This window comes from Rhipicephalus microplus, chromosome 4 (assembly GCF_043290135.1).
Source record: "Rhipicephalus microplus isolate Deutch F79 chromosome 4, USDA_Rmic, whole genome shotgun sequence".
In the NCBI taxonomy this organism is placed as follows: Eukaryota; Metazoa; Arthropoda; class Arachnida; order Ixodida; family Ixodidae; genus Rhipicephalus; species Rhipicephalus microplus.
In genome coordinates this window covers 10,427,939-10,446,232 of record NC_134703.1, presented here as the reverse complement: position 1 = coordinate 10,446,232, position 18,294 = coordinate 10,427,939, and the positions used below count along the sequence as shown (strand labels likewise).

The 18,294-nt window shown below is 45.3% G+C and overlaps 1 protein-coding gene across 8 annotated transcripts in view; it reads left to right on the top strand.

Annotated features, from left to right (window-relative positions):
* rols (zinc-RING finger and ankyrin repeat domain-containing protein rolling pebbles) overlaps positions 1-18,294 on the top strand; it is a 469,239-nt gene that overhangs the window by 435,017 nt on the left and 15,928 nt on the right. For all 8 annotated transcript variants that reach the window (XM_075892151.1, XM_075892148.1, XM_075892147.1 and 5 more), the window contains 4 exons: positions 4,885-5,017; positions 5,197-5,288; positions 5,986-6,138; positions 8,420-8,520. In XM_075892151.1, the coding sequence (XP_075748266.1) occupies positions 4,885-5,017; positions 5,197-5,288; positions 5,986-6,138; positions 8,420-8,520 (479 nt within the window). The remainder of the gene's footprint in view (positions 1-4,884; positions 5,018-5,196; positions 5,289-5,985; positions 6,139-8,419; positions 8,521-18,294) is intronic.

The window sequence follows — 18,294 nt, the reverse complement described above, 5'->3', positions numbered from 1 at the left end:
GTCATGAGTAGAACTCGGGTCTTTTCAGAATTAACGAGTTCGTATCCGAGTTCACGCGTCCATCAGTTTGATCGACAGACGCCCGCGGCGAATATCGAGCCCGCCCACCACTATTGCACTCGCTGAGGAGCAATGCTAATGCCGCACCGCCAACAAGTGCATGGTTCATCTACCAGCTTTATCGCTCAGACTATGCACACACGCAGGCAGAAGTAAAGGTTATGTCACCGTGTGGGTACTATAAGGGATGTTCAGAATAGCACACCACGAGCCCTTGCAGTGCGGTCGCTGCTACTGCGCATACATCATAACGCGAGCCATCGTTCATGTTCGTGGCCCGCCTGCAGAAAATCGGAAATAGAGTGCGGCGATCGCGGCCCGCGAAGTTGTGTGTATAGCTTCGTGCATTTGAGTTTGCGGTCGGGCCGAAAGTTCCTAGACTTTTCCCTAGGAGGAGCAAATGCTATTCTAAAACTCATATGACGCCTGCAACACCTGCGAATATTATTCTAAACCGCCCTATGTCTTATATTCAATTTCACCACGCTCATGACATATCCAATCATAGCCGTGTTACCGACATGATGCGAGCGCCCTTGGTGACCACCTGTCGTTACATTTATCCGCAATACTTGATAGAAGCGAAATGAGCAGCACGAGATTGCTGCGTGTGCTGCGTTGCTGTCTTTGAGAGTGGAATATTCCATGCTGCAGGTGGAACAAAAGGACCTGGGCGAAAGAGCACATACGCCCACGAACACGCCTGTGGGAGGCGCGTGTTAAGTCAGCAAAAATACAGCACGGCACTCATGCTGACCTCGCTGCACTGCAAAAAGGTTGAGTGAATGGCGGGGCTGACGTCCTTGCACGCGGTTTTTCTTTGATAACCGCCGCAAATGTCCCACATGCGTTTCCAACCCCACATGCGTTCGTGCAGCCATTTTTATCAATGCTGCTATCACGCGCTCTGCACTGTGTTCATGCCACAGCCACTGCAAGCGAGCTCACAGCACACTCGGCTGCCAGAAAAGCTTGGAATCCCGAGATGAGTGAGCTGCTCTTCGGCTACTATAGTGGCTTGCAGCTTCCTAGACAAGTCTTCCGTGATGAAGCTGCGTTCGCTGACCCCATATACCAACATTCTTACTAAGTGTATTCTTCCAATGCCTTGAGCCCAAACTTCTGCAGTCTGCAGAAGTACTGCATTCTTGAGTCGAACTGTAGAGGTAGATGAGATGTAAACAGTTGCCCACGTCTTCGTCTCCATTTTTTGTCGCACACTGGTGTGATATGTCGTTCCTGGCTGTGGTGTACACGTATCCCGAGGGAGTACGGCCACCAGCGTGGGTCCGGTCTTAGCGAGCCGCAGGGCACGCATTAACCGTCGCCGTGGCGAGAACACGATACTGCTCAAAGTCGCAACACTTTATTGTGGCAACACCAAACGCAGTACAGACCGTTGCAAAAAGGCGCGGCGGGAAAGCAAGTAGGCTTATCCACGCCACGGGCACAAAGTACTACACAGGGTGCCACGAGCACGCCTCCGCGGTAAAGGTGATCCACGGAGACACCGGGACAAAGGGCCCGGTTGCTCGAGCGAGGGCAAAGGCGCTCGCGTTGGCTTTGAAGGGAGACGGGTCGGCGTAGCTAGGCCACGCACTAGGACACCGTACTGCCCTTCGGCCGTGAGTACGCAGCGGGGCAACAAAAGGTGAGCGTTCGCTTCGGGCGCGAGGCGCCGTCAGCGAAGTCCGACGAGCCCCCGAGTGACGGGAGTCGACAGACGGAAAAGATAGCGTGGCTCACCGTCTGCTGTCCCGGAGAGCACTCACCGCTACCGACGCAGCGCGCGAAAACCTCTCGGGAGGCTCCCCGCGCGGCGCCACAGTCAACATCCGCTACCGGGTGAGGGAGCTAAACGTCACTCCGCCCTTCCCAGCGCAGCAGACAGCAAAGGAGGGCAGACATGTCGGGACATGAGAATGGCAGAAAAGGTGGCAAAGCCCGCGCAAAGGCAGCGGGCCAGCCTCAATTCCCACATGGCACAGCTTAATCTCTTCCAGCATTTGAATTCCTTTGATCTATGAAATGGCCTAGCACTTCAGAAGCAATATCCCAACTTGGACAGGTATCCACCGAGTAATATCTGCCATCGCAGAGCGTACAAACCTGTGGAGAGAGTTTTACAGTCAACATAGACAGCCTCCGTTGTCTTCATTAGATTTCGATTGGCCAGTTAAGGCTCGTTTTTTACGGTCTACCATCATCCGTGACACTTGTTCCCGACTTCTCACTTCAATCTAAAATAGACAACTCATCTAGTTGGCCACCAGTACTGCTTGTACTTGTAGAAGAAAAGATGCGCCAAGTATAAAAGAGCACCATTTCTTGTGGGAGATTCTGTATTATTGCTGTTTTCAGCAATAACTCCATACTTTTCTTCTTGGACACCAAGTTTTTGAAGGGATCTCACGCGGGTTGGCACTGCTTCATACAGCCTTTGAATCCCTTCCAAATTTTCGCATAAGTGGGCTTTACAAAACTTTATGAAGGTTTAGAAGCTGGCACATGTGGTCACTGACAATTGGCGACTTATGGCCAAATCTTTCTTTTAGACGATTTATAGCTGTGCTACAACTTTCATTGGCTAATTACACCTTCCACTTCACCCGACAGCTAGCTAGGGAGATACTTCAACTTGTCTATGTCGGTGATGTATCGGTTTAGGTGAACAATTGACTTAAACTGATCCCAAAATTCAGGCCATCTAATGGGGTAACTATAAAGCTTCAGTATAGTATCATGCTTAGGAAGCTTAATCTGTGCACGGGCTTGAGGCAAGTGATCGTGAAATGCGTGGATCATAGAGTTTCATACAATAATACCTTGAGTGGAATCTGGCGCTAGTGTCTACGCGGGCTCCTTCCGTGGCGTTTGTACTCGCATGGAAATGATGGAAAGTACAGGCTTTGAATCTGCTTTGAATGGATTACGTTCTTGAGATTAGCGATGCTTGTTTGCTGAGCGTAAAACAAAGTGATATGAAGGTATGTCTAATTGAAACTTGCTTCATTTTTTGTACACAAACTTTATTGCAAAAAGTTTTTGTGACTAGGCGGTAGAAGTGAAACCTGGACAAATTTAGTCACCAGGCTATGCATTGCTCTGTCATTGCGTTCCAGATTTGGCATCAAGATGTAATAAATTATTTTTTTACATTTCAAAACAAACCTTCTTGTTTTGCCCTCGAAAGTACGCAATATCTACTTATGGACATAACAGCACAGTAGTAAGTGAGAAACACTTAATGTTTTGCCTGCTGCAAAGCCAGGTGCATCTGTTCAAGTGGTGTGCCCCAACGCACCTCTCGTTTTGTTGTGGACTCGAGTCAGAAGAGCATAGCGATGTGTCCACTTCGCATCGCCATCGTTTTGCAGCTGATTTCAACAAGTTTTGGCAAGACATACTAAGAACAAACGTGAACTCGATGTAATATCCTGCACTGACATGGGACGCAACATCTATACGCAGCGGTGAGTGGACGATGCTTTGCTTAAACTGTCAAACACAACTAATACTGCTCCAGCATTGCAGTAAAATGAGAAGCCTAGCAGTTTTCAGCTTCTGTGAACAACAAAGGCACAGCTTCAGTCCTTTGCACCTACCCCACTACCCACTCTACAGGAAGAACGAAACTGAAACAGTAGAAAAAGATCTGTAGACAGTTCGCTGGCTAACATGATCAAATACGAAGCCTGTACTTCCCATAATTCCCATGAGGGTACACGATTGCAGCGCCGGATTCCTCTCTAGGTATTATTGTATAAAACTATATGGTGTTTATAGCTACCGCTTAAGTTGCGGATAAAAATACGTTTGGCCCGAGACTTCACAAGAACGATGGAATCTTGTTATTTCCCAATGCTTTGAATCTCATTCTCAAGGTTTTCGTCAGTAACATGCTCTTCTATTTGGCTGTCAAGGTTCATATCCATTGTATCCTTGATCATCAACGGGTAAAGATGATAGCTTAGCTCAGCGGATGGCGTTGTTTCGATCTGCATAAGAGTACTCATGTCGTTGATGATTGCGGTGACCGTCACTTGAACCATAGTGCGTTTTCGTCATAGCTTTTCCATGTCATCACATCGGGAATGGAAGGGCTCATGATGACGTGGGTCATTAGTTTCTCTCCCAGGCCATTGTGTTGATTGCTTCGATCGGCCATCCTCTTCAGGGAGCTCATTTCATCGTTAAATGTCTTAAACTGTTTGTTTCATCCTAGTCAAGGCACCATGTTGATGAAAATGAGGAAGCGAAGCAGAAGTAGAGAATATCTTGTTTACGTTGGGTTCAAAACTGAAGAAAAATGGCATTCAAGCGCGTGCTCAGGTCCACACTCGCTTGTTACTTCTTTGTCATTGCCCCTCTTCCGAAATGATACTTAAGTGTAGTATAATGGCATGCTAATAAGGTGACAATGGGGGTTAGTTGGTACATTTTCGTGCTTGTAACGTGCTGCAGGGTGAGGGAATAAAAGGAAACCAGTCTCCCTTACCTTGCAGCTCATCACAAGCATGAGGTTAGTGGCCTGTCTGAGAGCAAGATTTGTAGTTGGGCAATCCACTTAAGGTGTTCATCACAGCACTCAATAAACTGTTGGATTGAAAAATGTTTTTAGGTACCCTAGGTAGTACAGTACGCATTTTCGAATTAATAAAAACTGATAAAAGGCAACCTTAAATTATATAATTCTGCTATGTTATTATCACTGCAGACTTCATAAATATGTACTGTGTTTCAGTTTGTGCTGAGTGTATTTGCTAAACCACAGGAGAGCTTGTTTTTTAATTTTACCTTATTATGTATTCTGGTGTCTTACAGATAAAGCTGCTCCTAAATAACGGTGCTGAAATTGAACACGTGGATCTGAAAGGTACCAGAGCTCTTGATCGGGCAATCGGCACCGGAAACCTTGATGCCATCAACTGCTTTCTACAAGCAGGGGCCAAGATAGGTGTGTTGCTTTTGCTGCTGCTCATGTTCTGTGCTAAGTGTTCGTTAAAGAACTGCATGCCTTGGCTACATGGTTTTGCAATCGTAGAATATCTATAAATGTCACGCCATAAAGCTGATTTGCAATGATCCAATTACACACTGTACATTTTCTTATTTACCGTCAACCTTCCTTTTCAGGATCACAAACATGGGAAATGGCAGCTGATAAACCTGACGTTGTGCACCTTCTGTTGAATAAGCTCCATCAAGATGGAGCTCTTTTATACAGAGTAAGTGTGGCATCCCTCTGAAGCAGTCACATGGGACTGTTATCACAGCTAGGTGATGGCAATTTCAGTGGAGCATGTTAGCAGAGCTTCAAATCTGTCGGACAGCTGTACTATTTGATGCATTTTAGCTTCCAGGCACGCTGCATTGTCACCTAAATGGCTACATAAAAAATCAATGCGTAGTGGCCATGTTGAGTCACATTTTAGTTTGTGCGAAGCTGGCAAAATAGACACCTTTGTGAAGATGGCTTCAAAGTAAAAAAAATCACATAAGCTTGGAAACTTACTTTGAGGACATCTAGCTGCACGAAAAAAAAAAAAAACATAGCTACATTTTTTTCGAATTACTCAAGTAAACTCTTACGGGTAAATATCGGTTTACACCCTTGAAGTCTTAAAGTAGAGCAGTGACATTCACTTTTCCTCAGTGACTCTTTTTGTTGTTATAGACACGACACAGCAGAAAATCAGACGTGTTTTGCAAATGTGTTTCATTTTGTGGCCCCAAACCTGCTTTCCTGGAAATCAGTGTAAACCATATTCAGTGTTCAGTTGAGTGCCATAGGCCACCACTGTGGGACTAACTGCGATGGCATGCAGGGATATTGAACCACTTCCACTAAAACACATAGGCATAATTAATTTCAATATATTCGTGCACTTTTGTGGGATTGTTTTCTTGATTGTGTGCTTACAGAAAGGCCACATGAAGGAGGCTGTCCATCGGTACCAGTATGCCCTGAAGAAGTTTCCTGCATCTGTTGTCGAAGACGCAGACAGTGGAAGCATATTTTTCCAGCTGAAGCACCAGTTGCTGCTCGGACTTGCCAAGTGCAAGAGAAAATTGAATGTAAGCTCTGTATTTATTGGGCCTGATTGTAGATGGGGCCTGAAAAAAATGTGGGTGATGCAGGCCTTTCACAAAAAAATGTAAACTTGGTCAGTTCAATATTATTTAACTATTCCTTCTACGATCATCATCGGCTTGCCATTTTCATTTCTAACTGTTTCGCTTTGTCTGACCACAGTGTTTGGCAGGCAGTAAAAAAGGGGTGAAACAAAAAGAGAGTAATATCCACAAGATACAGCAATTAGTTTAAAAATGAAACCGGATATCACTTCTCGCTTCACCGAATAAGGTATACGTAGCATCTAGATACAAGTGGCCAAAACAGGCGTCTGACATTCAGGCACGTTTTCATTTTACCACAAATTCTGCTCCAGTCAGTTTGATGAGTAATCTGATCCAATCCAGTGCTTCACTGGTTTAATCTACTTTTATCTTGCAGATTATTTTAACTGAACTCATTTCACATGTGCAAATGTTATGTTTGCCCTCAATACATGAGTTACAATAAATTTTATAAAATTTTCGACAGGAACAAAGCTCAGAGAATATTGGATGAGCATGCTGTTTATTTAATTCACATCGACCATGTGCAGCCAAAGAAAACTGAGTTTATATGGTTGAGTAGTCACGGTGCTACCAGCTCGACACATTATTTTTGTTGCTGGGCCTGTTGTATGAAAACCTATCTCAGACAAATCGCACACCTTTTGCCTTGAAGATTCCATATGCTTCAGATAGCTTGAAAGTGACTCATTAGTTTGACCTACAATATTTCTGAGTAATGTTTATGAGATCTAATAGACAATCATGCCAAGGAATGTATAGGGGACATTATTAGAAGTAATCGTAACGTAAATGTCAAGAAAGAAAAGTGGACGAAAAGATGACTTGCCTTGGGCACTGACCGAACTTTGACTTTCAAATAACGCACCTGATGCTCTCCCAACTGAGTTACAGCAGCGGCTATCCCCCCTTCCACTGAATGGGGTATATCTGTGCATTAGACGTTACTTTTCTTGGCATTATTGTCTGTATTGTGTCTAACAAAAAAAAAACGAGCCCTAGGGCTCGCTTTTTTTGGAAGCGAAACGTTTCGCTTCCAACTGGAAACTGCAATTTACTATTATTTTCAGCTGATAATAGAAATTTTCCAACTGAAAATGTGAAATCCAGCTGTAAATCTAGCTGGAACTACCTATTTCTAGGTGGAAACTTGCATGCCATTTTCACATGTGTTTAGATGTACACTTTTTCTTTTTAAGTACCGTATTTACTTGATTCTACCGCGCCCTCAATTGTAACGTGCACCCGATTTCCACGACGAAAAAAAAAAAAAAAAACGTAAGACATCGATTGCAACGCGCACCCATTTTTCTCGCTGGCCCGCACGATCACACCACACGAAAAAACGACTTTTTTCGGGAGCGCCTTCCATTTAAATATGAGGTACGGGCGAAGCTTGTGCCCATCTGATTTGCCCAAGCAGGTAGCCGTTGTTGTGCCGCAAGTTTAGGACGAACCTCTGAAAACTGTGAAGCTTTTCATCGTACTCCTCCGCAAAACTTTTCGCATATGCCCGTCCCCCTTTGGAGGGAAAAGCCTTTCCTCTTCATAAAGTTAGTTAGCCAGCATCTGCTCTCTTTAACTGGCTCCGCATTAGACCTTTTTCTAAGGCTAATTGCATAGCCCGCCCTTGGAGCAGTTCTGTCGTCACGGGCTGCTGTGCCGCTCGGTGCTCAAGCACATACTCGCCGAGCAGCTCTTTAATTTGCGGAAACGGACCCTGCTGTGGTCCACTGAAGCCTTTGCGTGAAGCTTCGCTGTCGACAATCTTCTGCTTTTGTTTCCGCCAGTCCCGCACGCACGTTTTGGGAACTCCGAATGACTGCGATGCGACCCGATTTCCGTCCGTTTCTGCACACGCAATGACTTCCCTTTTAAAAGCGGCATCGTGGTGCACTCGAGTTTTTAGAGTCGGCCCTTCCATGCCGTCGATGCTAATGCACTACAAGATGACGAACTCCTCAGCACACGTATGAAGTGCCGCACATGGGAAACACATAGGCAGAAATGGCGACGCGCCATGCCGACGCACGTAGGGGGCAACCATTTTGGAAATGCTGATGGCAATAGAATGACTGTATTCATTTTTTTTTTTTCGATTCTAACGCGCATGCAATTTACGAACTCGCTTAACCAGAAAAAAGGTGCGGTTAGATTCGAGTAATTACGGTAATATCTGTGATACACATGATAAATTTGTTGTTTATCTTGTGTGCAGGAACCTGATGCAGCTATCTCAGCTGCAACTCAAGCCATCGAGCTTCGACCAAAGAGCTTTGAAGGCCACTTCATTCGAGCTAAAGCATTCAAGGACAAAGGGTAAGGGTAACTGACTTATATGTTGTTTGTACCATAGAGTTTTTTACAATAAATTGCTAATTGTAGGAAATTATTTCTGTCACTCCTAATTTTTAAGAGCAGGATTTTTATTACCATACTTGACATCATGGTTGCCCAGTGGCTATGTGTACCCACTGCATTTTGAGCATGAGGTAGTCCGTTCAGTTATAACTGTGACAGCTAGATCGCTTACTGTGATGGGGCAATGCTAGTGTACCTAGATTTTGCAATATGAAACCTGATCTGTACCGTATATACTCGTGTAAGGGCCGCCCTCGTGTAAGAGCCGCACCCCAACTTTGAAAGCGGATATTTCGAAAAAAAAAAAACAAAAGTTCAAAATGTCCCGCCAGAAAAGTGTAGTTAGTTCATTTACAGCCAGATGGCGCTGCACGCTTTTCCGCTTTTATTCTACTTCCGCCGACGCGCCGACCACGCTGTTGACAGCGCGCCGCCATATTTGCCTTGTGCGGCCTCTTTGTTGGCATCGTTCCTAGCATCGTGTCGATACGTTGGCAGCGCGACTTCAGATCGGTGTCGTCGGTGTCACTTTGTTGGTTGTAGTGAACCCTGCAGAAGCCAGCGCACGTGACGGACGATGGGCCGGCATCTGAGATCATTCACTGCAGCATTTAAGCTGCAAGTGATTGACTATGCCGAGGAGCACGGGAAGCGGGAAGCTGGACGAAAGTACGACGTCGATGAGAAGCGCGTGCGTTACTGGATGAATCAGAAAGATGCCCTCGCCGCTACTAACAGGAGCCGAAAGGCGTTTCGCGGGAAAAAGTGCAAGTACCCGCAACTCGAAAGCGAGCTCGTCAACTACGTCGTCGACACACGAAGGGACGGCTACGCCGTATCGACTGACATGATACGCGTCAAAGCCCTCAGCATCGCTCGCCACATGGAAATACCCCCGGCACAATTCAAGGCAAGTCGGGGCTGGGCTACGCGGTTTATGAACCGTAACCAGCTTTCTATTCGGCGCCGAACGACGATTTGCCAAAAACTGCCGCGCGAGTACGAAGACCACGTCATTAAGTTTCATCGCTTCGTGAATGCTCTCAGGAGGGAGCATGAATACGACCTGTCCCAAATTGGGAATGCGGACCAGACACCTGTGTGGTTCGATGCACCGGAAAGCACCACAGTGGATTTAAAAGGTGCGAAAAGTGTGTCTGTGCGCACGACTGGTGCAGAACGCCAAAGGTGCACTGTGATGTTGTGCATCACGGCAGACGGCAGGAGGCTTCCGCCGTACGTCGTATTTAAAAGGAAGACTCTCCCAAAAGAGAAGTTCCCTCAGGGAATCGTCGTACGTGCGCAAGAGAAGGGCTGGATGTCCGAGGAACTGGTCGTTGACTGGATTAAGACCGTCTGGGCAAACAGACCTGGAGGGCTGTTACAACGGAAAGCCCTCCTTGTTTTGGACAGCTTTAGGGGCCACTTGACCGACCGCGTCAAGAACCGAGTTGCCGCAACTCGTACGGACTTGGCCGTCATTCCCGGTGGCCTGACGAGTGTGCTGCAGCCGCTCGACGTATGCGTCAACAGACCATTCAAAGTGGAATTTCGCCGATGTTACTCTGAATGGATGGCTGGAGGCGTCCACGAGAAGACCCCTACAGGACGGCTGAAGCGGGCGTCGCTCCAACAGGTGTGTGAATGGATTTTGAATGCGTGGCGTGCCATGTCAGTAGAAGTAGTTGCTAAAAGCTTCAAGGTAACGGGAATTTCGAACTCCATGAACGGCACCGAAGATGACCGTCTCTGGGAAGACGCGGACGCCGAGGCGAGCTCCTCCGAGAACGAGGACAGCGAAATGGAATCCGAATAAAAACATTTCTGGCATGTCATTTGTGACTCTTGCACTCTGCTACTGTTGCATAAACAGTACAGACCTTTGGCCTGTACTGCCTGTACTAAATCGGCCTGATTCGTGTAAGGGCCGCACCTAGCAAAATTTTCGAAAAAAAAGTGCGGCCCTTACACGAGTATATACGGTAGTTTCACACGGCAGCATACAGCTCATTGCATCGTAATGTTTTATGTAAAATCCCAGAACGAAACATAGGCTTCCTGTACACACACACTGGATGGGAGCATATGTGTCACTTGTGTACGCAGTGTTTTCTAAACTCATCTACAGCTGCAGAGATTTTCTTGGACCTTCATAGCAAAGCAAAAGGAAATTATTTTCTCATGAAGCAGGATGTGATATGTTGCAGTGCTATTACGATGACTCCTCCAGGAATGCTGTGCCTATGATCCCTTCCAGAACCACAATCTTCTCAAGATTCAGTGATGCCTCTTTTATGTGTTACCATCATAATAGTCACAAAAGATGTGCTGCATGGGTAGCATATAGTTATGCATCATGTAATGTAGCAAAACTGTTCTGAATTCATTTCATCACATGAACTGCTTCGCACTTCTATTGCTGTCTCTGTTGAGCTTGCCATGAAATGCTGAAGACAATGTTAAAGCAATAATTGATGTTATGATGCCTCACAAAATGGTAACAGCGACGAACTCCTGGGACTTAGGGGAAATGCAAGTCAAAAAACTCAAGTTTTTTTTTTTTTTTTCAAAAATTACATTTTGCATTTGTACTTGCTTTCAGAAGTTTGGTTTCTCTACTCACACAAAAAGAGAAAGAACTGCAGATTCTAATTAAACCTAAGGTAGGCTAAAATCGCTCTTAAATTTTAAGAGCACAAGGTGACTACTAAAAACTAAAGAGAGCTCACTGCCTAGAGTCTATTGAAGATAGTCTCCTGGCTGCTTGCTATCACATTTCGCATGAGGAATTCACTAAAGCCACACGCTGAAAATAACCATGATTGCCAAGCTCTCATGGCTGAAGAATTACCTTGAATAATGTATCTTTCCACATTGATGAGCTCTCACTTATACCTCTAAAATGCATTTTTCTCAAAATCCATTCTGGGGCAACTTCTTGAATTTAGACATGATGTTTTTGGTTTTTCTGGTGGCCTGATCGGAACTAAATTTTGCCGACATACTCCTTAGAGGGCCAGTAAACAACCCCAAAGTCCAAAAATTGTTGTAAAGAGAAATATGTGCACTTTTACTTCGTGAACATGCTGCCGCAAGAATTTTGTGAGTACGTAATCTAGAAACTTACAGGGGCTAGAACATCGCTTTCAGCTGGTTTCAAATTTTCGCGCAGCCTCACCACCCTTCTCTTTCAGAGGAGGGGAAGGCGTTGCCCGTTGTCGTGACTCCGCCCACTTCAGCAATGTGACAAGACGTCGGCAATCGACATCATTGGCGAACTTGATCAGTCGCAACGCACTTCCCCTTGATGCGATGACTGGTTGTTTACTGTTTACTCGTTGCTGATGCTTCTCCGTAGCCCAGTTGCTCGATTTGCAGCCGACAACAATTTGCTGCAAAACTGGGTTTAAAAACAACTCAGACGTTAAGTTGGCCTTGATTTTTTTGGAGCAGACTGTCGCGCCGTCTGAGAGCAGGAACACAAAACAAAAATAATGCGTTAAATAGTGGGTGTGCTGATCAACATGTGATGCGACAATCTGCTCAGTCCTGAAAACTAGACCAGTGACATGTCCCGATCTCGATACATGGAGCGGAGTTTCGTAACTCATAATTATTGAACAGCTCTGTCGTAGCTGTGGGCGGGAATAGGTGGTATTCACCTTTGAGCAACAATTTACTCCCGCAGCCTACGCTTCGGCTATTCACACAGCATGCGGGCAGTGCAGGGAAGCCACTACTTCCGGCCTCTATGACTAAGGTCATGTACACATGTGTGACTCTGCGTGATACTGATGTCGAGCCGTTTTTTGTGCTCACCATTCATTATCACATTTAACTGTGCCATATATGTGTGCAGCCATTGCTCAAAATGGAAGGGTCATGAGCCTGAAGACTCAAGACCGGTTAAATTTTATTTCTTGTCGAACGTTATTCGTGGTCATGTAGCCGTACACTGCAGGTTACGGCGAAGCGTCCTGGTGAGTGATTCAGCCATCTTCCCCAGGCTGATTTTAACAAGGCTGTGGGGTGAGTGCTTGAGAGTGGTTCACCTGCGAATGGAAACTCAGTTGACTTCAGATTCTGACAGCTTTGACTGATTCAGATGCGAACGAAACACGGAAATAAAGAAATCACAATAACACAGTAAAGGCACTCAGTTTCAATGCTCTAGCAGAGACGACTGCGAAAAGCACAACACAGCGGAGTACTCAACGTTGGGCTATTCATATTATTACGTACGTGGTACACCGCGAGTTTAAATTAGAGGCACACACTTTTGTCATTCTTGCTAAAGTGGCCTTGATCAGTACACTTGCGTCAAAGCACACGTGACTTGTAACCTTGGTCTAGTGAATAATTTAATGCCCCTAATGCTTTTCATTGGAGTGATCAAAGCTGTGGGTGAGCCAACCAGGTTGAAATTTTCAGGCTCGTGTGCACTTTACCACAATATAATTTGCCCCATTGCAATGGTGTTTTTACATGCAAGTTCGTTGCTTCATGATTATCATGTTTGCATATGTCGTTTACATTCGTCATCTCTTCACGTCAAGTGATCCCAAATTTAGTATATGGGGAGCTAGCAAAGGGGCTACGAGCATGCTATGAGCGTGGTATGTTGTCATGTTCTTACATGACACGCGTGTCAGGATTATCATGTTTGCACCAGTCATATACTTCATCATCCATTAACGTCACGTAATACCTGATTTGGTATGTGTGGAGCTAGTAAAACGGGCGCGAGCACATCATGAAGAGTTCATTATACTCCAATGTAGCGTTGATGCGCATGCGCGCTGGGCACAGCGACACTCCATTAGCAAAACGCGAGCACTCTATATTCTGATGCCAGGCGCGACCAGCGCCGTCACCGCGGCCCGACGATAACCGGCGCGAAACGCGACATGCTGCGTTTCGCGCCGATGCCATAGAGTAGCATTACTCTATGCCGACGCGTTACTCAGACAACTCTGCGTCTCACTCTTGTTGTGACGAAGGGACGCCGGACGCGCTGAAACGCGCATGCATCAAAGCAACGCAGCGCGACGCGCGCCTGCGAGTATATGGCAGGACCGGCGTCTGGCGTGGGAACGCCTGCGTGATGCAACGAAATAAACGCCGGCGAGGACGTGCACCACGTCATTAGCGCCTTGATTGTGGCATATAGTCATGTTCTCACATGACACGCATCTCATGATTATTAAGTTTGCACCAGTCACATACCTTTGTCGTCCATTGGCGTCACATAATACCAAATTTGGCATATGTGAAGCTAGCAAAACGGCCGTGAGTGAATCATGAGTGTGGCATGTAGTCATGTTGTTACATGACACGCATGTCATTATCATGTTTGCATGTGTCATTTACCTATGTTGTCCGTTCAGGTCGCGTAATACCTAGTTTGGTACATGTGAAGCTAGTGAAACAGCCGCAAGCGCACCATCAGTGTAGCATGTAGTCATGTTGTTACATGACACACATCTCATGTTTATCAAGTTTGCACCAGTATCATACCTTCGTCATCCATTCATGTCCCGTAATACCAAATTTGGTATAAGTGAAGCTAGCAAAATGGCCTCCAGCGCATCATGAGCATGCCATGTAGTCATGTTATTACATGACACGCATCTCATGATTATCATGTTTGCACAAGTCACATACTTCGTCATCCATTCACGTACTGTATTACCAAATTCGCTATATGTGACGCTAGGGAAACGGCCGCGAGCACATTATGAGCGTGGCATGTAGTCATGCTGTTACATGACAAGCATGCCATGATTTTCATGTTAGGGTCTGTCGCTTGTATTCGCCATGCAATCAGGTCATACCATACCAGTTTTGCAGCATGGAATGGGATCGAAACCAGTGCAAGAGCGTCAGGACCATCAAATGTAAATCATGACATTCATGACATACATGTCATGATTTTTATGTTATGGTTAGTCAAATATGCTCTTCATACAGTCATGTTATGCCATACCAAGTTTGGTATTGATATCATTATCGAAACAGCCAGGAGAGCTAAAAGTCGTAGGCGGCCAGATAGACAGATAGATAGGCTCAAAGTCGCCAAAGCTTGCTAAGAAATGCTTTGCATTTAAAACTTTCCCCTCACTCGACCTTGGGAGGGAGGACATGCCGGGACAGATGTATGGATGATGATGGGTTGATGAGTTACGTGAGACTCGGACAAAGCGCCTTCGCGCGTTGCGTCTCATTCCTATCTGACAAAGGCATGGCGCCGTCGAGTGCCTGCTGCAGTAAAGAAGTTCCGTGCCGGACTAATTTGTGAAGCGGGTGTGGTGATCGTTTTTTCGCTGTGTACTTCAGAAAAAGCCCCGCTATGGCTCAGGACAGCGAGCTCGCGGCGGTCAACGGCGGTTGCTGGGTCACCGGTGTAGGCCTAACTCACGTACGAGCCCGTCAATTGTCGAAAACGTTGCTGAAAGCGGCGGTGTTTTAGAGCCTCAACAGTTTCAGGATGACTAGTAAAAAAACAGAAGTGAAGCTACAAGAGATAGCAATCTTTGCAGTGACGAAATGGAAGTGCAGTCTTATCGCTAAACGCACCACTGCCTCGATCCCCCCGCCCCCCCCCATCTCACAAAACGACCTCATTGGTGTGTGAACTGCGTGACGGGTCATCATAGAATAAAGAACCAAATTATAGAAGGAAAACTGTAGCCTTGACAACAGTACGCAAGATAAGCAGCGGTGGTGCATGGAACTGCCAAGGGCAACCAAGAGATGGCATGGCGCTAAGTAAACAGGAAGCTGAAAACATTTTTTTTTTGTTTTTTAGGTAGCAAATAAAATGGCCACCTTTTTTATTTCGTACCAGGTACGAAATAATGCGGTTGCCTTGGCTGATTATTTTACGGCTATTCTTTTTTAAACAGAAGTGGACGAAAGACACCGGGACTTGTGCAGGACTACGGGTGTCTCGTTATCTTTCGCCCTATTGTTTTAAGCACATTGATACGCCCAGCAGCACACCAAAGCGTCCTTCGGAACGCAGTACCTGTGCGTACAATGGTTACATGGAACCGAAAAGCATTCAATGGCAGCTGACACCAGTAAAAACAATTCACGAGTGAGTACAAGGAACAATATTTATTGACAGCAAACCAGCAATCACGTTCAATGCAAAAAAAAAATCTATCGTGTTAGAAGCATCATCGCGAGTTCGCAAATGGCACCCCTTTGTTTTCAAATACAAAACAAACAGAAAAGCATGTCTCATTGGTTGGAACTATCATTACAAAACAGTCGTAACAATCAGCATTAGGTGCTTCAGTAACAGCTTTGAATTATAGCTCCTGCTTTCGCCAAGCACGGCTTCAACACCCACACTTTTTATTGCATTACGACATAGTGCAGTCAAGCTGAAGACCCAAGGAGGTTGGGTTTTTCGCACGTAAATCATGGTGGAGCGAAAGTCGAGAGAAGTGTAAGCATTTGAACACGTGCAGGATAAATTCAAATGAAAGTAGTGCACAAATGAACGTAGTGCACACAACACTGACAGCGATAACATGGTCTGAGAGTGAGTTTACCGACAAAAATAACAAATATGTGCGCATTGGCGAAAATAATCTACCTGTAATCGGCGTGAAACTTGCAGAAATCGATGCCTTCAGCGGTATGACAATTCCTGCAGCACCATACAGCAGTACAGCGACTATATGCCTACACAGACACTGCAGGGACTTACTGAAGCGAATAAAAATGTGCTAGAAAGAAAACAGAAGGCTGAGGACCACACGAACCACCGTATAACCACTAACTGTGCATATGCGCTTCAGCAACAGAAAGTCAATCTGAAGCAACACAAAATCAATTTGTTCATGGTGAGCATGCTCGTCCGTGCAATGGAAGCTACTGGCAACAGGTAGAGTGCTTTTAGCGACGCTTCTGCAACGATGAACATATTGTGCCGCGGTCTCCACTCAAAAATGTTGCAATCTTACGTGAAAAGGAAATCAGCACCTCGCTGCTTTTGCACCCTTGAAATTGATGAGAGAGTGCGCGAGTTTGGTCTTCAACATGTACAACTTAATCTGGACAAGCCTGAAAACATCGCTTTATCATACAAAGGATCGCGGATGAGTCGCGCACATTTGTCGCACATCGGTGTCAGTACCTCACTGAACTGATAAGCGGCCTAGTTGGCAGACGAGCACACGGCAACAACTAGCAGCAGAACTTAATAGAAACGACACAGTCATGCTAACAGTCAGTCTGTTTGCATGCCTGGTGCATATTAACTGACTAAAAGTATGTGTGCCATGGTATTTTTCACTCGAAACGGCGAAATAAAAGTTTTCACCGTTTTTTTTTTCCCCATTTTCTCAGAACACAGATTTTGACCACTTTCCTTGTTTGCTTCTTCTGTAAAAAGGGACCTAGAACACCTAGAGCTGTAATTCTTTTTGCACAATGTAGTTTATTGGGCACAGAAAGCAGTGCATTATGCAGCTCTTATTTTTAAAAATCTTCATTATATTTTTTTTGTTTTTGGTTACATGCAGACAGTAAAATTTGTTGTGCTGTAATTCGAGAAGTACTTGTTCAATTTTCGATCAGCTTGCAGCATTGCACTCCTTAGTATCCATATATGTGTTTATGACAACGTAATTTTTGTACATAAGTTTGCATATTTTGTGCAAGACATACAACATAATTATTAATTATCTAAAAAATAATTACCCTGCATAAATTATACCTGGATAGTTAAAACAAGCTCAAGTTTGAACAAGGCTGTGTAGCTTCACCTAATTTGGTGAAAAAATAACCGATGTTATCTTTTAGACCCATGTCCCCCCTTGAATATTCGAGTCCAGATGCACAAGAATCTCCCGAAATTCGCCGATCTCGTGAAGCGGTCGCACGCGACGTCGATGCCAAGACTGAAACTATGCATGCTCACTTGAGCACGTGGGAAGGTGCTTTGAAATCACCAAACCGTGACAAAAGAGAAACACTAAAGCGAAACTGATAAAATACTTTTTTCTTTCACGCGTTAGATAGTGCAAGGGATCCAAAAGCATTCGAAACTGGGCAAATACACAAGTTGTAATCATCGAAAACGTACTATCGATGGGGATAAGCATGGTCACGAAAGTGTTAAAGGAACCCTGCAATACTATTCGAGCATGCATTTTTTATCCATTCTTTTGACGCCGTAGAAGGCGCCGATATCATTGCGCTAGTGGCAACGCCGAAATCGACGTTGTTGTAATTTTAATTCATGAGACAAACTACCTTGATCCGACCAACTACAGCGACACACTTTGGTTATTTTTTTGTGGGAAGTGACATCATGTTATGTGATGTGGCGACAAAGACCATTCGATTTTGATTGGCTTGACACGACGAATAGTGTGCAATATTCATATGGTGGTAGGCTGTATGAGTGAATGCTAAAAACAGCAAATTCTGCCTTTACACTTTCTCAGAAAGAAATCATTCCTTTTTCTAAATGATGTATTATCAGAACAACAAACACAACACTTAGCCTGCAAACGATGATATGGTACGCCCGCAACTAAAGGTAGAAATGCATATGCCACATCTTTAGCGAGCCAAGAATGCGACAGGTAGTGGGTGCCAGCTTTTTCATGAAACGCGTCTTGCATGCAAGCCGAGAAGTGACCCCGCCCAAAGTGTATGTGTGTACCTTACACAGTGTAACCGTGGGAGTGTCTGCTACCCAATGCATGTGGT